Source organism: Pleurodeles waltl, chromosome 1_1 (assembly GCF_031143425.1).
Source record: "Pleurodeles waltl isolate 20211129_DDA chromosome 1_1, aPleWal1.hap1.20221129, whole genome shotgun sequence".
NCBI classification, from domain to species: Eukaryota; Metazoa; Chordata; class Amphibia; order Caudata; family Salamandridae; genus Pleurodeles; species Pleurodeles waltl.
The window spans coordinates 197,065,681-197,090,571 of NC_090436.1; the positions used below are offsets into that span (position 1 = coordinate 197,065,681).

At 39.9% G+C, this 24,891-nt stretch overlaps 1 protein-coding gene across 3 annotated transcripts in view; it reads right to left on the reverse strand.

Moving 5' to 3' along the window:
* Positions 1-24,891, reverse strand: part of ADAMTS12 (ADAM metallopeptidase with thrombospondin type 1 motif 12) — a 3,732,731-nt gene that overhangs the window by 1,838,310 nt on the left and 1,869,530 nt on the right. For all 3 annotated transcript variants that reach the window (XM_069220543.1, XM_069220552.1, XM_069220534.1), the window contains exons 4-5: positions 17,153-17,349; positions 6,412-6,495 (exon numbers count right to left, since the gene is read on the reverse strand). In XM_069220543.1, coding sequence (XP_069076644.1) covers positions 6,412-6,495; positions 17,153-17,349 — 281 coding nt within the window. The remainder of the gene's footprint in view (positions 1-6,411; positions 6,496-17,152; positions 17,350-24,891) is intronic.

Consider the following 24,891-nt stretch of genomic DNA (forward strand, 5'->3'; position numbering starts at 1 on the left):
GATACAGGTCACACCTGGAGTAGGCCCTAAATAGCCCACATGGCAGGGTGCAGTGTATTTAAAAAATAGAAAAGGTACTTTTAGGTTTTACATGTCCTGGTAGTGAAAAACACACAAATTCATTTTTCACTACTGTGAGACATTCCTCTCTCATAGGATAACAATAGAGCTACCCTATTATATTTAGCAAGTGATAACATTTAATTGGGAACAGGTAGAAAATAATTTTGGTCTTTAATGAATTGCAATCTAAAACCTTCTTACATAGCAAAGATGGATTTTAAGTCCCAATTCTGAATATTTAGAATGTTAGCATTTTCTTGCCCTAACCAATTGGTGTCTGCAGTCTGTTGCTGGGTCACATGACTAGGTTTGGGTAGCCTTTGTGCATTCTGCCAAAACAGACAGACAATAGAAAGACTAGGTATTGACAGGATGGGCCACCCAAGGCAGGATGAGCAGGGAGGAGCTGTGCACGGCCCTACTTGCACTTCAAAGACACTGCCCAAGCTCACCCAAAAAAAAAATACACTAGCCTTTTGTGATTGCAGACAGTCCAAGTACGGAAGAATGAAATTCTCACCTCTGTACGGTGAAAACTCCAGAAGCTTACCCCACTTTAAATCTAGTACCAGGTATATAACTAGGACTCTCTGGCCCACTCTTTAGTACACTCTGCTGCCTCTGGCCTGCCTTGCTGTCTAAAAAGAAAGACTGGACCTGGTCCCAAGACTGGACCTGGTCCCTTCATCCCAGTCTACCTCAGTGACTTCAGTGGCTAGTTAACTGGCCTCCTGTTCTGAGCTACTGAGACACAGTGACCTCCTGATGCCTCTCTGCTACTGCACATATGACCTGCTGGACCTGTGTGGACCTGCAAATGGACATGAGTGAGCGCTGCTGGCATCTGCTGGAGTGAGTTGCTCATCCGCAACATGTGCCTCCCAGGACCTCGACCCTTGGTGTGATGTCTGTTGAACTCCTCCTTGAGGAAAAAGAGAACTCCTGAAGGTATAGAGCTCTTTGCAACTGGAAACATGGCAATTCTCACCAAGATTTTGCCGACCATGCCAACCATGCTGACTGCTAATGCACAGCTCAGTTGAACGCTACAGCAACTGTCATTGACGACCGGCAATGCAAGATCTGCACTTTGTGCTATACCAGTGAAAGCCTACGGTGACTGCCAAAGTGAAGCTCCAGCAACAACTGTCTGTGGCACCAGCAGATCTTTGTGCTACAAGAACAACTGCCCACAATACCCAGCCTGCTCTTTTTGCTACATAGATGACCATCTGCGATGCTCTTTCACTCCTCGTGGCCTGCACTCTTTGTACTGGACTTTCCGAAGGTAACATTTTCAGTGAGTCTAGCCTAGTCCCTGTATTTGGCCCATGCTCCAGCATGGTCAGCTTGAACTTGTGATTCTTACCCGATCTCTCACGACCAGATAACTGTGAGAGGTGTATTTTGCTTTTAAGTGGTATACTTACCTTAAATCTTGGAAACTGTGTATCTCCAGTTCTACTGATTGGATTTTTCTCATATTGGTGTCAAAAAATTTATTAGATTTTGCTCTATTTCTTCTACATTGGTGTGGGATTTTTCTGGTGTTGTGTTTTCACTTTATTACTGCTTGTGTGCTACGAAAATACTTAACACAGTGCCTCTAAGATAAGCCTGACTTGTTTTATGTCAAGCTACCAGAGGGTTAAGCACAGGTTGATTTAGTGACTTTTTGTGATTCACCCTGACAAGGAGTATGGATTTTGCTTGTGAAAGGTTTACATCCCCCTCAACCAACAATCCAATTTCTCACTTTGGGCATACTAAATCTTAAATAAATGAATAAGAGTATATCCCCACAAAGAATATTTGCTAAAAGCTGCTTGTCACTTTACATTTTCCATGAACAGTACTGCTTGTAAATACAGTAAATGTTCATAACTTATATTGCAAAAATGGTAGGAAAATAAGTCAAACTTTACTTGTAAATAAAAATGTATATCATTGGTAGATCCCTGCTGCCTGTAAGGAAAGTGCATTACAATCACTTTGCATGGTAGCTCCACTCCAGTGACTGGAATACACATCCCATAATAGGTGTAGAACAATGCAGTCGCCTCCAAGAGAAGATGGTTGAAGTAATGTAACACGGACCACTTTTAAAGGGCGACTCATCTTGGAGGGGACAAGAACAGATGGCAACGTAGCAGGCTGCTACAGTAGACCTTCCTTTGCAGACCAGATGCTAAGCTAGTCACAATAACATAAACTATTCAGTTATTGAGCCAATTCGACCATTTATCTGTGCACAAAGCAGGAGAAAAAACTGGTTGCAGTGCCAACAGCGTGCCCTCATCTCACTCCTACGTATTAGTTAAAAAAAATGTCACCCCATTGTTGTTAATAATAGAAATCATACACCAAATGGGATCATATTTTAGTAAGCAATGTTTAGGGCAAAATCTTTTTGTCAGATGATATTTTTGCTTGCCATATTCTGACATAGAAAAATCTGGAATGAAATGCCAGGAAGAAAGCTAGGGCCATCTTGAATGAGAAAATGGTTGCAGTAAAGATAGAAAGAAAGTACTGTAAAAAAGGAGACAATTTTTGATGAGAACATTACCAGGATTTAGTGTATTCAATCACTGGCAAGTACATGGGAAAAGAATGCCATTTATCTACCACTTCTTCAGAACATCCCCAGACCTTGAAGAACATCTAAAGGAAGACAAGGTTTCTGTTTCTCTGGGGGAAAGTACATTAACGAACTCCTTATTCATGCTCGCACCCAGGGACTCAAGCTGATTTCCAAGGGTCACTTTGTTGGCCTCCAATTGCTGTTACAGGGATACAAAAAACAAAAGGGCTCTCTTCTCTGAAAAAGAACCAGCTGACCAATTGTGAGTTGACCTAGAGGGATCCCTGGCTAGAGAACAACCTAATGCCTAGAAGTCTTCCCCTAAGGACAAGAGGATATTTGGACAGATAAGAACTGACTTTCCCCCAAAAATTTAAAGATTGGTACTCTTAGGTTTAGCAGGAAGCAGGCACAAAGAAAACGTCCTCCTCTATGGTGCTCTGACTGGGATCAACCACTGTAAGACAATAGCATACTAAGGGGCATATTTACAAGCCCCATGGCACCACTGGAGTATCACTTTTTGTGATGTTCTGGTGGAGCTGAGCATTATGCATATTTACAAGGCGGCATTAGGCCACTTTTTGTGTCTTGACGCCGCCTTGTAAATATGCCCTACACAGTTTTCTTCAGCAGAGGGGTGTTCATTGGGTGTTGCTGTGGGCATACCACTGCAACACCCATTGCTTTTGACACTGCCCCAGATTTACAAGAATCTGTAAATCTGTGACAGCGCCAAAAGCTAATGCCACCCCAGGGGTGTCTCTTCCTGCAAATAAACAATCATTCAAAAATGACGTTTGGTACTTCTATGTGTGCTGCATTATACAGCACAGTTAGACATGCTAAATCACCATAGTAGATTGTTTATATTCAGGAAGGAGCACCTTCCTGCACATAAACAATCACGTCCCTCAATGCATACACCAATGCACTATGGAGCAAGGATGCCTGCATTGGCGCTAGGCAGTTTAATTGAGCTCTGGCATGGGGGGACACAGCGGTGCACCATATTCTTGTAAATACTGCGCATCCCTGTGTGTCAAAACTGGCACAGCGTGGCACTGCCGATTTTAGCACAGCACCCCACCGCATCAGTTTGTTGTTAATTTGGCCCTTAATCTTTAGCAAATGTTGTAAAGAAATGCATTCAAAAATATGTAGCATCATTTGGGACAGAATGTTACCAAGAAGAGCTTGGAAAAGGCTAAGGCGCCAATATAATGGGAGTTCATAGCCTCCCAAACTTTCAATTTCTTAATTAGATGGCATTGGGAACATGTTTTCCACCTTTCATAAATTCCCAGGCACTACCTGGCTTTAGTTACACCGACTCGTTGTATGACAATAACCAGATGTGCTCCTAAAATGTCAATATCTACTTGATTTCTAAACGCAGGAGACTGAAGACTACCCAAGCATTGAGGTTATATGGCTTACTGTGACAAGAATTTGGATCAAGCAAGATTCATTTTCCAATTCATATCTGTTCAGTAGAGGAGTTGATGACGTCAGTGCATCAAATAAACCATGGATTTGGGAAGCCATTGTTTAAGAATTCCAATGCATCATAAGCATGAGTCATCTAGACGTATTTAAGAGGCTAATCAATATGCAGTGTATATGAGTTTGCCCTTTTGGTTGATTTGTATCTGTGGATTATTATCCTTTTTAGATCTAGTTGACAGAGAGTTTTGTCTGTTTATTGGCTACAAACATATTGTATTCAATGTTGACCAAGGGCCTGATTCACAAAGGTAAATACATTGATTTATGTATACTTATGTGAATATTTACTCCTACCACCAAGTGTAACCTTTCACTTTTTTGCTAGTCACTAGATTTACACTTCATTGTACACTTAAATGTCTCCACCCCCTCAATGAAAGGGTGGAGACCCCTCCAACAAAATGTATGAGTGTTAAAGTACTCCTAGCAATGCACACCTGTTGGTTGAGATGTCATATGGAAAAGTATGGGGAATGTAATCTAATTTATAAATGAAAAATTAAGAAGTATTTTATGTATAAGAAATGTAAATTTAAAATGGTTACCATTAAACTGAAAATATAAATTCATAATTTAAATGTATGAATTACATTTATAAATATTATTCCATAGTTTAAAAATACATACCAGCACTAATATATTTAAGGTTACTTATTTTATTTTGTATTTATTTTATTATTTCATTTTATATTTATTATGCTATATATATGGCAATTTTGGATGGTATTCTTATATACTTTCTCATGCTTCCGTGGAAAAAGCATTGGCCAAGCCAATAGGTGTCATGGGTGAGACTGCTCGTTTTTGTTTCGATTTTTCACTCAAATTCTAATGTATTCATTGTGGAAAATAAAATGAACTTCTTTTGCTGTTCAATACTGATTCATGCCTGAGAAATCTTGCAACATATGTATGCAAACTTATCATGTGATTACACAAAAATGCGAGTCCATGGATACTTTGTGCACATTTATTTATTGATTTTACTTTCAACCCTTGAGCATTTCCGAGCTAAAGTGAGAGCATCTGTCAAGGAAATGCAGTGTAAATGAGGTAATCATGCATCCTGTCACAGATATCTATATATATTTTAGAATGCATTGCCCAGAATGATCTAAATACCCACAAATGGTTCAGGCAGGACAGCAGAAAGTGTGAAAATGCTTCGGTATTTCCAATTTTCATGGGATATGTGTGGGGAACAGACACTTAAAGCAAACACATTTTTAGAAGAGATTTAAACATGGAAGTTATTTAGGGTTCTCCAGGGGTCGCAGCTGCGACCCCTGGCTTGCCTTTTGCTACCCCTGACACTGCCTTTGAGATCCCTCGCCTCAGGGATGGCACATTTAGTGCCAGGACACAGTGGCAGCTGGTCCTTAAGGATGTCAGCTGGGGCTCCGCTCTCTTTGTTTTCTGTCATTTTTTTTTTAGTCTAAGAGTAAATAATAATATATTATTCACAACTTGTGTAATAAAATGGAGTATAATTAGCTGGAATGTGCCATTCCATGGCAGGTGAGGTAAGCAGAAACTGCTTTTAAATGTATGTTATGTGTGTGCTTGCGGGTGATAGCGTGTTTATGTGAGAGAGAGTGTATGTAGGTTTGAATTTGTATATGTCTTATGTATGTGTGTGTGAGTGAAAGTGGAGGTCAAAGGGCAAGCGTTGTCGCTTCCTTTGGTACATTCTGCATGCGATACAGCTGTTGCACACACTATGGGGGTTATTCTAACTTTGGAGGAGTGTTAATCCGTCCCAAAAGTGACGGTAAAGTGACGGATATACCACCAGCCGTATTACAAGTTCCATAGGATATAATGGACTCGTAATACGGCTGGTGGTAAATCCGTCACTTTTCCGTCACTTTTGGGACGGATTAACACCTCCTCCAAAGTTAGAATAACCCCCATAGTGTTGTAAAAAAAGACATGGGTTAGTAATCTGAAATACTATAACTTTACCAGAATAATTCATGACCTGCATACTCTTAGCATTTATTACTTCTGCTTTCATAATGAATTGACCCAAGTATACAGAAGGCACTCTACCAATATCTTTGCATGTTTTGTAGACTTTAAATATATAAAATTAGAAGTGGTACAAATAATATGTGTCTGTACAAGTTCAAAAAGAGGTGGGCAAACCAGCTTTAGCACAGGTGCACTTTGCTCTTGATTCGGTCCTAGAGTCAGTGTAGACATCAAAACTCATTACATTTTAAAAAAAAAAAATTACTTTAAAAAATACATACCTCCTCTTCTTCCAGCAGAATAAGTCTGACCAGCATAATGTGAATTGCATTTCCAATAGTAGGGTCATGAAATATACCAGTGACCTATAAATTTAAGGGATAAAATATTTATGGATTTACTACTGATTAGAAAGTAATTGAAAATATAAATATTAGATTGATTCGCATACCATTTAATGAAAATCTACTTTTTTTTAAAAAAATTGAAAATGATTGGTCTTTTTTCAGTTGTGTACATCTTGAAGAATCTACTATCAAACTGTGAAACTGTAATTCCTCCCATAGGTAGAATTTCACCAACTTAGTTTGTAATATATTGAGATATTAGAAATGCTAACACACAATATCTTGTCACATGGGTAGAGTAAAAAAAAAAATTGCATAGGATAAACTTTCCTAGCATATTCTCAATAGATATCTCTAACCATACAGTACGCTAAAAGTATCTTTCATTTCTGAAGGAAAGGTAATACCAAAGATAGAATCATCCTCTGGTTAATTATTCTGAAAACACTTAAACATGCACTGGTCAATAGTAGAGCAAATTGAGTAAGAACCTGAAATGTGATAATTTAGTGTATTCATCTAGATTCTTAAAGCATAAGACTTTGCCCAGCTGGCACATGTTAGAAAGAGAGGAGAGGGATAGACGAGAGTAGAGAAGCTGCGATATGAAGAGTATTTTTTTATCCGAAATGGCGGCTGCCTTTTTATATCCCAATGACAACTCTAGGTTCATTTCCATATCAAAGATAGAAGTTAAACTCTTATGTGGTTTTGTGATCGCACAAGAATTTATGAGATATCGAGTGGGAGTGTCAGTCTTCTCTGCAGTACATAAGGAACTAGATGACAGCCTGTTGGCACTTCTGAACTTCATTCAAGCTGACTCTGGACTTTATCTCAGGAAGAACGGTGACAGTTCAACTTAGACTTCATGTATTTCGGCAGTGTTTGTTCTTTTGTTCCTATAGACTAATGGCCTTATTAAGAGTATGGCAGTCCTAAGACTGCCATACCTGTGGAGAAATTCCGACTGCCGCAACCTTGGCAGTGTGGAGGCCACTAACTTGGCAGCCACCTCCTCAACTGCTGCATTTGCAGTCCAGCAGTCAAACTGCAATAGACAAAATAAGGCCCTACATTTTCTGTAAATCTTGTGGATTGTGATGGAACATATTTATAGGACTTTACTCTGAAATTACTTACTAACTTGTTTGTGCTGCTGTGGGTACCTGGGAGGGTTTAGACTACAACACCCTGGTTCTCCTGCTTCAATGAGGGGTGAGCAGGAGCCCATGTAAAGTGTCACCATACATACTACTGCAGAGGACCCACAACCTTGTTAGTGCTGCTGTGCGTGCCTGGGAGGATGGAGACTACATCTCCAAGGTGCACTTGTTTTAAGAGTGAGGAGGAGCCCAGTCAGTCCTATAAAACACTACGCTACTTCATGCTGCATGAGTAGTGCCTGGGCAAAGACTGGACACATCAGCGCCCTATAGAGGCTGACAGATGTTGGGTTGGGCCACTCTGCCTGGGTTTGTTATTGGATTCAAGAGGTCTTTTAGTCATGGGGAAAAAGAAGACTCCAGCTATGAAATTCGAGAGTAAAAACCTCACTACCATGTCCTCTACTGTAAACCATTTAACTAGTGTTGTTGGCGCTCTAAATTTTGAGTTAGCCATTGTGGAACAGTAGCTATGCTTGATTAATAAGTCCTCTTTTGAGACAGTACTCACCACAGTTTCTTCCTACTGTGTCTGCAGCCTGCTACCTTGTGAACTCTGACTCAAATTGTTTTATTTCTTCCAGCTTCCTTACAGTTGAGACATTTGTGCATTAACCCCCTAAAAGAGACCAATAGGTCACTGCGCCTCCTGCAAAGAAAGCCAAGAAGGTAAAACATCACAACCTGGAGGCACCTCCAAGATAGAGGCTTCTGACCACTAATTAAGAACTTACATCTATTGTGGGAATGCAGGTCAACCACATTCCACGTAAGGGTTGCAATTCACTGTGAAACTAGAAGCTTTGATAAGGGGCCTATCTGATGAGGTCCCTACTAGAGTGGCCACTAATGAGAACTCTGTGTGCCACTTAGCCTCTTCCCTGAAGACCTCCTCTGAACCTGAAACTTGCTGTTGGGCAATCACTTATGACCAAACACACCCCACTGATGGAGAGACTTGACTGTATTATCCAATTCCAGATTTGACTCCATATTTCTCTTCAATGGCTCCTGCTCATAATAATTCAACCCAGGATAAATAGTCAAGAGGGTCTAAACTAGTGCTAGGTGAACTTTTAATCACTCTGAATTAATTAGCCTAACAGCAAACGTTTCCAAAATTACTGAGGCGATGCAGTTACACCAATGTCCAGGGAGAAATTTTAAAGGAAGATGTAGTGTTTGGGTAATTTTGGAATGTGTGTGACATTTCAGTAAAGTTTTTACAATCCCATCTACTCCTACTCATTCTGTAAAAGCAGAGGGTGGACTTTTAATTCTATCACTTATTTCCATCAACTGTTCGGCAGCTTTGTAAATGATTCTCCAAATTATCAAGCCATTTTGTTACATTTTGAAGATAATTGCGATCTTTTAATTATGAAGTTTTATAACAATGTATTTGTTCTGTCAAATCCTTTGCATATCAATGACCTTTATCATTTTTATAGAAAAACATAGACGCTCAGTCATTCCACTATAACTATGGGTGATTTTAATCTACATAGGCGTCCTAATAACTGTCCAACATTTGCACTACATTTTCTCTATTATGTGGACAATAAGCTTCAATTTAGGCATGAGCTGTATGGCGAGGCTTTGAAAGAGCTTTAACTGAATTTGCATGACTTAAGTGTTACAGATTTTCTGTTGGTGCCTTTCTTTACAGGACAATCATAGTATTATAGATTATATTTTTATATTTCAATATCATAGAAACGTTGTTGTCAAATTGCAAGTGGGTTGAGAAATGTTAGTGGCTACAGTCCACTTTTTTCCTGTGGCTTTCTCTTGGCCCATCAGAAAGTCAAGATTTTAACCTATTTCCCAAGGGCTGAATCTACCCCTGAACAAGGTCAAAGAGTTCAGTGGGAATTGATAAGGAATAATTCTTATAGGTCAAGTTATCTAGCTGCATGTATCATGTTTATTGTTGCCTAGGGATTACTGCCAACATTGACGCTCACATAAAATCGTTTAATTCAATAATTGTTACCATTAACACTTTGTTTACTGCTAAATTAACACACACATCCTCAAAACCCAAGAAATGTTTGCTATTTAATGTAACAAAGCTCTTCATAACATCCACCTTGATCTCCAAAAACTCCTTGCAACAAGACAAAAAAGTTTAATCTACAGCAAGGTTTATAAGACAGCTCTTGAGTCAAGAAAACTGGTCCTGAATTCTGAGGCTTGGGACAAGTTGAAAGCAGTCTCTGTACTTATTGTGGTGCTTTTTGGAAGGTTGTTAATTCTTCAATCCTTATGAGCACAATTCTTCTTCATCGGTTTCAATTATTATTGCTGATAACTGGCAGACACATTTCACCAAAATGTATTATTCCATTGTTGATCCTAGCCCAACTTCCCTTCAGAGGTGCAAGTTCTGTAAAACATCACCCTATCTCATCATATCACATTGACTGGGTAATTGAAGCAATTGTAGACAACCCTAATGGTTAGGTGCTTTGTCCCGATGGAGTCACAATTGACCTGCAGAAAAGCAATCTAGATTTATGGGCACCAACTAAATTTGACTTTACATGCCGCTGATCTGCTCATGGTCTCACTTGATGAAAATTGAAGTATTTAAAAAAGGAAACAAAGGATACCCAGCTTGCTCTGGTGCTATCCCATTAATAAACTTGATTGTGAAAGTTGCCAAAAACTAATTAATGATGAAGTTTCCTCAGTGTGATCAAATCAATAAAATTTTACCTGAAACACAGAATTTTACCTGTTCTCTTCACAGGACAGTTATAGAATAAAATTCCGCCTTTGACAGAGTCAGCAGGTCCAAACTACGGTAAATTTTGACATCTATTGGTGGTAATAGGGCCGTTATTAGCTTTCTTCATCAGCTTCACTACAATCTCTCAGTTAGCTTTAGGTTTGACCGTAAAGGCAAGTGTACGAACTCCTTTAACTTGAGTATCGGTGTTTCGCAGGGCTGCAAATTAGTAGTGTCTCAGCCTCAAGAAACTTTTCAATTTCATTGTTAAGTTTATAAAATGTCTATACTTGAATATAATTTACGCTAAGTTTTTAACAGTGGTACTTAGCCCAAAAGCACCAAACCTAGAAACTATAAGATGAATAAAAATGTTATTGCGCAATTAGAAAAGGTCAATATCCTTCCCTATCTTGGAATCCCATTTGATGCTCGCAAGAAGTGGCATGAATTATTAAAAATGAAATGACACATATTCATTAAAGGTTTTTCATCTTTCTTCAAAATTTATAAGGCTAACTGCCTTTACTTAGCTGTCTAGGGGGTCGGTGTTTGGAGATGCTCTAATGTTTCCCATTTACTATTGAAGGAAATAGATTTTTGAAATGTCTCATGGCTTTAATACAGTTTTTAAAATTTTAATTGACATGAGAACTTAGCCAAAATTATTTATAGCATTTACATAAATGAAGACTGTTGGAAATAACCAATGTTTTTTATGGTATTCTATCGGATATTTGCCCTTCTTTTAATGGACCCATTTTTGTTAGTCAACAACTCTGACAACTTTACTTTTACAAACCAGTAAGAAAGTTCTTCTGCTCTCCCAGTAAACAGTTTAAAATTTACATTTTCACAATTGATACATTTAGTTTACTTATAAGTCCCTAGTATATGGCACTACATGTACCCAGGGTCTGTAAATGAATGCTACTTCTGGGCTGCAGTGCTCAATGGGCCACCCACTAATGTAGCATTATACAATGTGTCTCCAAGCCCATTCCTGCAGTTTAGGCATGCATGTTTGGGTAGGCTCATGCCCTAACGTACAGTTTTTTCATCAATAAAATAACTGCAAATGTTTCACTGAGATTATCAATGATGTTAAAGAAGACGTCATGAGTGATGTAATAACTGGGGTAATTATCAGTGCATGGTGAGGGCATGAGTTGTAGTTACCCTGGGGAATGAGTTATAGTTACTTGAAATAACTTTAACTATAACAGCTGAATTCCAATAGTTTATTTGCGTGTAAAATATAAACCTAACTATATCCCTGTAACCTTTGTTTTTTTTTTTGTGAATTGCTAAGGTTTTTTTCATTCTATTTCCTAACTATAATGCTCCTGTAACCTTTGTTTTTTCTGTGAATTTGTAGAGTTTTTTAATGTTAAGTAACATGCCCTTTGCAATGCACTTTCGAGGGGGTTGGATGTAGGGCCTGGCCTGGCAGTGTGCTGCCCCCACCCAAGCTTACTGCTCCTGCCTCCCTCCTCCTTGACATTTATTGTACAAGTCCATGCTTCTGCTCCCTCATTACAGCCCTGTATGGCAGTTTTTCTGCCACTGTCCTTTCTGCCTGCCCTAAACAGTTAGCTAGTTTTCCCATCCACCTCCTCCCTACCCTCTGTTGTCTGAGTCCATGAACCACCCCTTCCCTCCTGCCCTGCATGGTCCAATGTGCTGCCGCTGCTCCCTTCCTTCTGCTCTTCATAGTCCGTTATGCTGCAACTGTCCCTTCTGGTATGGACAGTTTACTGTCCTTGCCTCTTTCCCCTCTGTTCTCTTTTGTCTCTGCACATGGACCTGTCCCCTCCCTAATGCTTTTCATGGTCTGTTGTGCTGCACTGCCATCCCGCTTGTTCTGTGTGATGTATTGTGCTGCTGCACCCCCAGACACTTGCCCTTTAAGGTCACATTGGTGCCCCTGCCCATCTCCCTCCTGTCATTAGCTACCCATGTCCCTACCCCATTCCTCATGCCCTCCGAGATCCAATGTACCATACTTGCCAACATTTTAAACTTGGTAAGAGGGAAAATTTGAGAAACAAAAACATGAGGTATAGATTTTCTCCATTGACTTACATTGAATAGGAGAACATTTTAGTCAGGAGGCAGATAACATAAATCCCTTTTGGGCTTAAGAACAACAGGAGTCTCCTGCTGAATTGGGGCTGTTGGCATGTATGGTTGCACTGCCAATGCCTCTACTGCCCTCAAAGGTCTGTTTTGTTTCCACAGCCTCTCTTGCCTATCGTGCATGGTTGGCTTGTTGCCCCCCTTTCCTCTATGGTCTGTTGTACTGCCCCTCGCACCTGCCCAGCATAGCCAACTTGTTGCCTCTGCACCTTCCTCCCTGACCTCAATTATCTGAGTCCGTACCCCTGACCAGTGCTTCCCACAGCATTCTAATGAACAACTAGATTGGTAAGATTTTATATTTATTACAAAAGTGTGGCACGTCTGACGACATCTTGATGTAATCGAAACTGTAATACCTAAAGCATTTTCTTTAGAAATGATTAATATGATAGGGTTTTATTCCCATAGAAATTATGGATAGTGCTCTAAAAACTAAAATGAGGACATATTTTCGGAGGTCTCAAATAGCAACAAAGCAATTTTAAATTATTTGCCACCTATTTGCTTGATCATTTAATTATTTCTTACACTTAAGGGAGAGGATGTGGCATTATGGCCAGAGCTGCATACTTTGCTACTGGGGAACCAGGTTCATGTTTTAGTGTCAGCTTGACATCCTGTGATTCTGGGCAAATCACTTAATCTTCTCATGCCTAAAACCAAAATGAATATGTTCTTGTGTAATGTAACTAATGCTCATGTAAAGTACGCTAATACCTTTGAATCAAGTCTGTGCTGTGTAAAACTGTAAAAACAAGCTTATGTGTTTTGCACACTTCTGTCACTGGGGTATACTTAGGCTACATTTGGGTGATATGTGTGCTACATTTGGGCTCTTTGTTCTCTGGTGGCCATCTTGGGAGATTTATTAGTTATGAAGCTACCTAATTTCCTTATTTACTGCAGTATCCTTAATAGAAAAACCTTTCAGCTTTCTACTTTGATTCCATCAGGATGGCATTCAGATATGCCACACTTATGCATAAATTCAGAATGTTGGCCGTATAGTTGCTCATTAAAACACTGCAAGCTGCTGATCAACAGGGAGTTAACTGGCAGTCTGCTGCTAGTGTTGAAAGTGCGTTCAGTCCACATATCAGAATTTTTTAATGAAATACAAGACAAAGATATATGAGAACGCACTTAAAACATGTCCTAATTTTTCTTTCAACAGCACTAAACATATTTTCTATAACAAAATGAACCCCCTCATTTTGTTCCTTTCTTAATTAAATGTTTTAACATTTACCAGTTTGATTCAATGAAGATGGCTTCAAGTGTGCCACAGTTTTGTCATAAATAAGATTGTTAGTGCTCTAGTTGTTCTTTAGGATCTTTAGAATACTCTGCTAGGCCACAGTAGAACACAGGGGTATCAACAGACATGCTGCTCCTTTTGGAAGTACATATTTTACTGAGAATGTCAGACTTAATTCTCATACAACTGAAAAAGATAGAGTGAATTTACAGAAAATATGCTTTCACTTTAGCTTCTGAGCACCTTCCATAACCTATAATGGATAATCATGAGAAAACAGTTTTGTCTCAAACATGATTCATGCAATCCCAGAAGGGTAAAATCATATTAGAACACACCACAATTCCTAAAATTAGTATGGTACCATCAACAAATTATTTATATTGTAACTAAAATCTGTTATCACTCTTTATATGCTCACCTTTTGTGACCCTCAAAACTTGTCATTCACTACAATGTATTTCAGAGGGGTGCTATCATGTATATTGGTTCGAGAATGGCTGCCAGCACTTCCTGGTTGAAGTGCTGTCAGCCAATCAGATCTCACAAGGAGATGTGTGCTTAGACTCTGCCCAGATATACAAATTTGGTTTTCTTTAAATACCTCAAAGACTACTGAACAAATTTATTCCAATTAACAAAAAAGTATGCTTTCTGAACCAAGAGCTACCTTGCTTCCATATTTGGTGTAATTCTGTCCAGCGGTTAAGGCTGTAGCCGTGTCTAAAATCTCTATTGGAATTAACATGGAAAATGCACTTTTTTGAACCCCCATTCTTGTCTATCATCCCAAAACATTTCATGCACAATAAGACCAACTTGACACTTTTTTGGATAATTTCATGAAAATTTGTCAAACAGCTCCAAAGATATAGCCAAATCAAAACGTGCTTTGCTGTGGCAACTAGGTCTTAACTATACCTACTGGAGAGACTACCAGTAGGTAACATCTCTCTCCCTCTCTCTCTATATATATATATATGTATATATATATATACATATATATATTCTTTTGATCTATAACTCTATTTCTCATTGTTTTGTCTCTCTTTCTCTCCCTCTCTCTCTCTCTCTATATATATATAGAGAGAGAGTACCTATCAGCTTACAGTGGTCTTCCACCAAAACGTTTTGCCTCTCCCGCTATATATATATATATATATATATATATATATATATATATATAGGGGTGTGTGTGTGTGTGTGTGTGTATAGAGAGAGAGAACAGCATGAAATAGAATTAATTCAAGTTAACATGTAATCTCTCATATATGTTTCTCACAAGAACCGTCTTCTTTTCTTCACATTACGAGTAAAAACAAGATGATCCTCACCGACAAGAGGTTTTAGCTTTGCTGCTGTGCTGCTGTGCTGCTGTTTCACTCCCCATTCCCCTTCCCCCAGGTTTCTCCTATGTTCATGTTATCATCGCGCAGATGTCACTGAGTGAGATCGAGTTTTGGCTGGTACCGATACACCCCTGCAGAAGAACTGAGAGCTTAGTTTACAATTCAGTGTATGCTACACACTCAGATACCATTTTTAAGTTATTCACCAGATATTGTCTGACCGTATGTCTAAGGTTGGCCTTCGTAAACTGTCTCACACTAATTCCATTTAGAATGGAACAAACAGGCAAGATCACTGCACCATGAAAGTGCATCACTTTAGAACCTTCCAACAATATAATGATTCCAACCTCAGTTCAAGGACAACAGTTGATTCTACTCCTCCTCCAAGATTCTAACCCAGGGGCAATGTAATACCCATGTTATCCTCTTCCACTGCCTAATAGATGTCCCTGGCACCACGTAGTGTCCTCTGGTTATAGGAACATGTTATAAAAACACGAAACTAAAAAACAATTGTTCACAGGATCAGCTACCATGATCTGGAATTGAATACATTGCAAGTGCATTCCAACCTGCATGTCCAGCCCTCTTTAATCATTCATGTCATTCCAAAGGAAATGAAAAACCTTCCACTACAAACGTTTTTTCAGTGTTTAACAATCTTTCACCAGCCATTCCAAAAACTCTGAATGGGCTTACTGGTGCTTTATTCATTATTGATTCTTCCCTCTCAGGTTCTCTATTCCGAACTGCCTGCCTTCCTGTCCTACTTACCAGGCTACCCTCTCACCTCAGGTCCCTCCATTCCCCAATTATTAGAAGTGCATTTATTATAAAAGCTGCTTGTCATCTCCAGTTACTCTGTTCTATATAAGGTGAACTGAGTGCTCCGATGACCTTGGCGTTGAAGAAGCTCTATAAATTAAGGTAAAGCATAAGAAAAAACGACACTCTCATTTTGTTTTTGAACATCAGCTGTAACTAGTCTGATCTAGTGTTAACTAGTTAATGATTTGACTAGAAATATACCACGAACAGAGATCTCACTCCTACACACAACTTCTCATAAAAAAAAGTTATTACTAGTCACCATTTACAAATATCTTACCAAATAATACGTTTTGATGTTAGCTATTTTTTAAACTACTTACCGACCCTGAACGTCAAAGTACTACCCTGGAATGAACAACGGACAATACCGAGTTCGGTATTCTTGAGGGGAATGTTGACAAATTACAAGCCTTTAAGGACCCGGCACCTTCTGTTTTTCCTTTAATCTAATAAAGTATTATTACTATTTTCAGTCAGTTTATCCAATAAAGATGCCAAACGTCCACGTTGTTGTACTTACCCCATTCCGTCACATCACCTCATAGAATGGGATTTTCTGCTGATTTGAATATTTGCTGTAGCCCCAGTAATGGTCTCCTAGATTGCATTGCTCTAGGAAGCCATTAATATATTCAGTCCCAGTATATATTTTTCTCTTTCCATTGCTTATGCAATAGTATATTTAGACTCTAAACATGTAATGTTCTATTTAATTTGAAAGTAGCCAGGCGTTACGTATATCTGCTGGGTTACAAAATCTGCTGAACAATACATATCAGGCATGTTTCAGATTATCAATGACCAATATGTAAGAGAACAATTTATTTATAAGGGAGTTCGTGGCAATTGTCGCCCTGCTTGTAAGATCACTGTGAAATCTCAACTGGACTAGAAAATGCAGTGACTTAATTAGAACGCACACTAGACGAGACACCTTGAGCCTGCCACCAAGTAAACATGATGCTTTGCCTCGGTGTAGCAAGGGTGTCACGGGTCTTCATGTAAACAAGAAAAAAAGAGGTTAGATAGCAAAGGCCAGCTGTAATTAGGGTACAGCGGGCCTCTCACTCCCATGGCGTCCAGGGCCAGTGCATCTGCTGCACTTCTCATCACTACACTTCTAAGGCTTTTATTACACCCACGCACACGAACATGCATTGTAAAACGTGTTTGTCATGTTGGATCTACTTACCATATTTAAAATGGTGAAGATATAAGCCTCCACGTTCTCACTTCCATGATACTCTATCATTTTAGTATCAGCCACCACTAGCGTCTCCACCCATCTTTCCTTGCTGACAGAGCGCTGGGAAATCTTCCGGCTTGCCACATTTGTCTTCACAAAAGTTTCTCTTTGTCGTTTTTGTTCCGGAAAAACATTAATTCTGTCTAAATAAAAGAAGATAAAGCACAGGAACGATTGGTTAGAAGCCATATTTTAGCATGTTTATCTAATTTGGTTATTTATTCAGGAACATAATCTCTAAAGGAAACGATCAGATGCTTATAAAACTTTTCAGAAAAGGAATACACGTTCTCCTTACAAAAATCTAAAGAAGATCTAAAAAGTAGTCCGAAACTTTAGTAAAACTGGAATCATGAGGACAAAGAAAGTGTACGCTTTATCAAAAAGTAGTGCTAGCCTATTCTCAGTTTTTAAACATGGATAAATGTGTCTAGCTACGTCCAAGCAACATTTTGGAAAAAGTCCGTGTTTTGGTTTGCGAGTTTAAGGAGGAGGTGCAGAGTGCATATAAATACATTACTCTGAAATTAAGGGAGGGCAGTTATCTTTGATGTGGAGAATCGCCGACCCGCATATGCGATTGTGCCTTTTTCCATGCCTTGTGAGGAAAGACACATACCTACAGGGCAACATCTAATATAGTCGGCATGTTTGCAACCAGCTTAATATATATATGGTAACCAGAGGACCGATTCTTATGACACATGAACAGTAAAAGTCAGCTGTATGTTTGTATGTCATTACAGCCATAATGTACATACTACCATCTACGTCTATAGGTTTAAAGCAGAAATGTGTAACATATTTACCACGACCTAGAAAATATACTGCCAACTTGCTGGAAACAGTAGGACATGATAGGTTAGTGAAATATTTATTCCATACCAAATTGCCCTGCAAAGGTCTGACTTCTACTACAGGTCACACAGTCCTTAGGGCTATTATCAGTTCTCCAGTCCTGGGACTTTGTACGCAGAACATTTTGAGAAGTGCAGATCATCGTATTGTAGGGACTTTCAGATTCCTTCAATCAGGATGCCCTTTGACGTGGACAGTGTACAGATGGATTTTATAACTTTGAGCGCTCGAAATGGCCTCATACCTTTCATCAGTCATCTTATTGAATGCAGTTGTGAAATATATGGATTACTATCTGCATTCTTCTCAGAAAAGGAGCATATTCTTCTTCTGTATTGTTATGTAGTGGTTCCCATAGGATTATGGGTCAGGCTGTGGTCTCCTCTCCTTGGCCTGCTTCCCCACCCTACCCTCTATGTTTTGCATTGCCGCAATTTGTATCGGGCACTGAAAAACTCATTGGGTGTCAACATTTTGGGGCTCTGAGGATTGGAATATACACAACGAGATGAAATGAACATTATTTCTTTGCTTTAAAAGTTATATTTATTGAATATTCTAAATAGAAAAGAGATGAAATATTGTGTTGAATGTATATAGGAGATACTGTGTAAAAGAATATATTAAATCAGCACCACATGCATGTATGTCTGAATTTTGCCTAAGAAAACACTTGTGTCATGATGTGCGGATCTCCCGCTGTGTTTCCCTATGGTTTTTAATTTGGTGTGATGTCTGATGTGAAAGTGGTATGGTGGAAAAATGTTGTGTGATATGAGCGAATGAAGTATGATTCACCATTTTAGTGGATATATGTTGGGCGAATAGTGATTGGGTTAGAAGTAGCTACATTACATTCAGGGGACCTCTTTTTCTTTTCTTCTATTGCTCTCACCCTGCATTGCTAGACAAAAACCCATTAAAAAATACAATAAATGTAGAGGGGACACCGTTTCTTGCGAGGCTTTCAAACTGAGTATTTGTGATGCTCTTCTGAATCCTAATATATTCTTCATTTTCGGAATCTTGCAGCTCCCAACGCAGCTAACATACATCCAAAACTACTGGTATTGTGGAAATCTGTATTTTCAGAATGTGAAATTACTGTGGGATTACAATTTTCACCAACAGAATGGAGATTACCTGGCAATTTGTTGTAGCTGGATCAATATCCTCATGTAGTCATGAATTCAAAGCAGTTTAGACTTTTGAAATTTGTCGTCAGAAAACTAGGTGCAGCCATACCACATGTGTAATTACTGCATTTCAAGCGTAAATCCCCGTTTCTATCCAACCGGTATTACAACAAAACTTCCAAAGAACAAATTGTTTTGGAAGAAAAAAAACATATTCTTTGTACAATTCTGGTTGAGTCACTCTGGCATAGTCTGAGTGGATCCAAATGTGTAAATGCCTAAGTGAAAGTGACTATACCTGGGACCAGCGGCAGTTATTCTTTGTGAATGTTTAGGCCTGATTTAGATCTTGAAGGTATTACAGCCAATCCGAAGTGACCGCCACTCTGTAAATATGGTGCAGGGTGAGGGCCAGTTTAGCACGTCCATAGCATAAAAAAAATGACACTACAATGGTGCTAAGGGGAGCAAGGGGATTGTAAATATGCCTCATAGTTTTTATATTCAAAGGCTCCCAATCATATTCTGTGGCACGCTGATTATAAGTAGTGTTGATACACAATTTACTTTGCCATGTTTATATGATGACCGATGTCATTTAATCCAATAAGCTATACCATGGTTTGTTTTTGAGGTTGCTAAGCATTGAAAGGGCTCAGCTCTCAAATCTCCTCTCTACATTGTTGAGTTGCATGTCTAGTACATGTACTGTGCACCTTCTAAATAACATTTTACATTTCAGGACATCTCTCCATCATTGTTACTGAAGTGTGTTTCTGTATACATTATCCTGCATGAATAAAAAGTGAAAAATCTCACAAAGGCCTAAACATCCCATTAATCATATTTCCTTTTTTAGGTTGCATCATCTGTAGCTGAAGGCAAATTTGAGGTACAATAGAGACCTTTTATGTCTTATTATTTTGTAATTCAGATTAGGACCAACACCCAGGCCCAGTGGACCACCGCTTGCAACTGAAGACACCTCCACTCCAAGGCCGGGATCAAGCCTTCAGTGAGGACACCATTCCTGCAGGTCTGATGATGAGGGGATGCCTGGTCCATCTGGTCTGTCTGTGTAGATAGCCTCGGTGAGTCACACTCAGCTGACACCTACACCTCCCACCCCAGCTGCTACAACAACTGCGCCTATGGATACCTCTACTTCCTGTGTCCAGAGGAACACAACATCCATCTTGTGCCCCCAGTTCTGGCTATTGTTGAGCAACCACAACTAGCACCTCCAGTTGGGCCTTGACTCAGTGGGATGGGCCGGTCTGCTGCAAGGACACAGGGTAGTGGGGGTAGGTGTCATGGGAGAGAATTAGTGGGCAAGGAAAGTAAGGCCACTGGCATCATTGTCACCCAGACGGGACCACACATCACATGTGCAGGGCTTTTCCTGTACCATCTACCCCTCTCTGTGGTCCTTCTACATCAGGACACAATACATCTTCTGCAGCCACAGACAGGGAGGCCCTTTCACAACAGGAAACTGATCCATCCACCCCCCCCCCCAGGAGGGAAGATTCATGCAGACCACCAGGGGAGGATGGCAAGACCTCCATCACCACCTCCAAGAGACGCAGAACCTAGGGCCAGATGTAGGTAACTCCCAAATTGCGACTTGTAATTTGCGAGTCCCTGCGACTCGCAAATTGCAAGTCGCAATTTGGGATGCCGAAAGGTGTCTCAGACACCTTCTGCGAGTCGCTATGGGGTCGCAAAGACCCACCTCATTAATATTAATGAGGTGGGTCGCAATTTGCGACCCCATAGCGACTCAGGGCACTCACGGGGATGGAGTCCTGCTGGGAACAGCAGACCTCCATGTCCGTGACTGCTTTTAAATAAAGCAGTTTCTTTTTTTCACAGTGTAGCCCGTTTTCCTTAAAGGAAAACGAGCTGCACTGAGAAAAAAAAAATGAAACCTTTTGTTTCGGATTTTTTCAGGGCAGGTAGTGGTCCCTTGGACCACTGCCTGCTCTGAAAAAATATTTTTGGGTCCAGTCACAAAGGGGAAGGGGTCCCATGGGGACCCCTTCCCGTTTGCGAGTGGGTTACCATCCACTTCAAGTGGATGGTAACTGCGAGTCCATTTGCGACCGCTTACGCGGTCGCAAATGGAATTGCATACCACTGCAACTCGCAAATAGGAAGGGAACACCCCTTCCTATTTGCGACTCGGAAAGGCATTTTGCGAGTCGGTTCCGACTCGCAAAATGCATTTCTACATAGCAAACACGCATTTGCGACTCGCAAACGGCAATTTTCGCCGTTTGCGAGTCGCAAAGTGTTTGCTACATCTGGCCCCTAATTTCCTCCTGTGTGTGTCTACCAATTATTCTGTGGACTATTTCACTGACACATTTTCCTTTTCTGAGAAGAGAGGGTGAGATGTATTTTGTACATTGGACTCCAGACAATGTATGCTAAAAAAAATATTGTTTCATCCATAATGGACTTTTGTTTTTTATTCTTGTTCTTTTTCACTCTGGTTTCAAAGCTTTTGCACTCATATTTTTGTTCAAAATAAATGCACACAAAACAAAATCAAAGGCTAGTGTTATAATTTTTGTGCTAATACCTTTTCTATGTCTTTTGTACACACCATTTATTAAATCTGTCAAACAATATGATACAATTAAATTAGAATATATTGGTGTCATGCACTTCTAGGTAACAAGTTTATGATACAATCAAATATGCTTTTCACAAACCATGCAGAAACCAAACATTCTGTGCCATTTGGAAGCTGACAATCCAGAACCTTGACACCATGGGAGAAAGTGAATATTTTGTGAAATCAAATTAAAAAGGCAAACTATTATTGATGCATGAAGTCAGCTGGAGCCAGACATCCTGACTTCACAACAGGAATTCTACAAAAATAACACCAATGGTTTACATCATGGTAGTAACAACGTCTGAGGCCCCCTGATCATTTCAGGAAACTGTGGTAGTGTCTGTTGCAAAGTACCAACCACCATTCAGTGGTGTGCGAAAAAAGTTCTTTAATCTATGAGAAGGCACTTCAACAGCTTCCTACACTAAACACAAATTGAAGATTTAGCCAATGTGAAGGGAGACCAGTATGCTATGGCTTGACATACACATATGGTTAGAGCAAGTTAAACAGCACATATTGCATTGGTGGCAACATCCAACAGAAAACAGGTATAATACAATCTCAAACACTTCCATTTAATCACAGTGCAAGTCATCTCTGTACAAAATATGTCCAACCCAAGTGGGTATCTGCCCAGGACCAGACCATGTTCACTCTGTACTTTCAAACAGCAACATATCACTGCAAATGTCACAACTTTGAAATGCCCAAATGAAGATGACATGGTGAAGGACGCTGAAACAAAATAACAAGGGGAAATTAATGATTTCACATATACAATTTGACTCCAATGATAAATTAGGAGGACACATATACTTAGCACAAGCAAAGGTAATCTCTGTCAATAAACACAGTAGTCAATGTAGGGAAACTCTGATCCACAAACATCTTTGCCTTGGACTTTCTTGAACTGACCATTCCTACCAAATTACCACTGCAGACTGATATGTTCAGTATGTCACAAGTTGTTCTAACATTGGATGTCATTATATGTAAGGGGACACTTATACTGAGGTGAAGAAGTGGTCAATGACATCTTGACGTGGGTCAATTCCTTCCTCTTCATCACTGTCTTCATTGGGCATTTGGACATCCTCATATGGTGGCTCTTCACTGTCTCCATCATCTGGGATGATTTGGATGTTCTGACACAGGGTGATGTCGTGCAGCATGCAGAAGGCAACCATGATTTGTCACACCTTATCGGGTGAGTACAGGAGGGCTCCACTGGTCTTGTCCAGACATCATAAATCTGCCCTTCAGGAGCCTAAAAGCCCACTCCACTTGACTCTGTGTTCTCCCATGGGCCTCATAGAAGCAGACTTCCCCTGGCATTGTTGGATTCCTCAGCAGTGCTGACAACCATGGTCAGCTAAAATACGCTGAGTCTCCTACATGAAGCAATCAATTGATAGCATAAAACCATATCAGGCCATTGTACATTCACAGACTAGGATTAAAACAAATGATCCTCAAGTCATATCGTACTTACCGACAAGATAGGCCCTCTCAGGCCCAAGTTTGCAGGGGTATGGTGCTGTTCCGTAATACAAAAGAATCATGTGTTGACCCAGGAAAGCGGGCACACGCACTTGAGATGTATAAATCTGGTAAACAGACATCTTGCACATTGATGGAATGGAAAGTTCTGCCCATTGTGGTAGACCAGTCCCCCGCTGCATGTGGCGGCATCAAGGCAACTTGTGTGACATCAATTACTCCAACATCATATAGTAGGCCACCCACATCATAAAACTCTCCCTTCACTCTGGTCAATTCTGAGTTCTTGGAAACTGGATGAAGCTGTTGATGTGTCTCATCATTGAAGCAAAGACTTCTTGTAGCATGCTGCTGAAAGCTGGCTGTGACATGACTCCAGATACTGCCACAGTGTAATAAAAAGAGCCAGTGGCCACAAAATAAAGTACTGTAATGCGTTTTACTACTGGTGTTATTGCTGTTGTATTCCTATTGTAAGGCATGAGATCAGGCTCAGGCTCCTGACACAAAGCCAGTATAGTTTGCATATTTAATATGAACTTTTTAATTGTGTCCCCTCTTCTATGGTGGCAAGATCGGAAAAAAGTAAAGGACTTGAGGATGCCCTCTGCTACCCTTCCCTAGGTTCATATGTTTGCATGTCAGGAAAACAAACTGTAAATTAAAATTGATAAACAAGACATTTACACACATTTCATGTCATGGTCAGATAAGTGATCCTGATGTGTCATATATGTTAACATAATCTTCAAACATTCTTGCTACTTCAAATCGACATTTTTTAAAACTATGGCATTGTTTACAAATAATGCATGAATAATACATTTGAAATGTATTATTTGCACATTATTTTTATTTTGTTTTTTATAATGAATGTAAATGGAAGTATAACATACACTGCAGCACTATCGATGTCAAACACAGTAACGGTTCACTTTTTTATGTGTCATATCTTGCCAAAAACAGTGTTGTACATATCTGAGATTTCTACCATTTTCAGTGCTGGTGATCCACAAACAGTTTCAAAATACACAGCCACACATCCTAACATGGCGGATGCCTGACCTTACTGTCAGGACATTTGCTATCTGTTGACTGTCTGCAGAAGTTGAACCTGTAGTAGGTGGAACTCTCCACGATGGACACTGCCACATGCTATCATGTGTGATGGCTATATACGAAAAACAATGGCTGTGTCCTTCTCTGCCGCAGAGCTTGTATGCCCTGTACTTGTATGCAGTCTCTGGCAAAAAGCTCACTTATCTTCTAACAGTGCAGCCCACAATACCTCATCAACCTTTGCTGCTGTTACTGACCTCTGGGAGCCAGGAAGCCAGGCAAAGTAGGTGACAGGGCCCCTGCCTTCTCCCCTGAGAAGTTGGAGCTCCTCACCAGGGAGGCTCTGTCCTTGTACAGCCAGCTGTATGGATACCCAGAGGAACAGGTACATGTTTCCATGGAAAATGTTTCATAAATCTACTTGCTACTGCCATGTGCACAGGCTTATTTGTCCCTTTCGTTCATGAGTGAAGAGTCATTAGAATGTAGTGAACTGAATAATT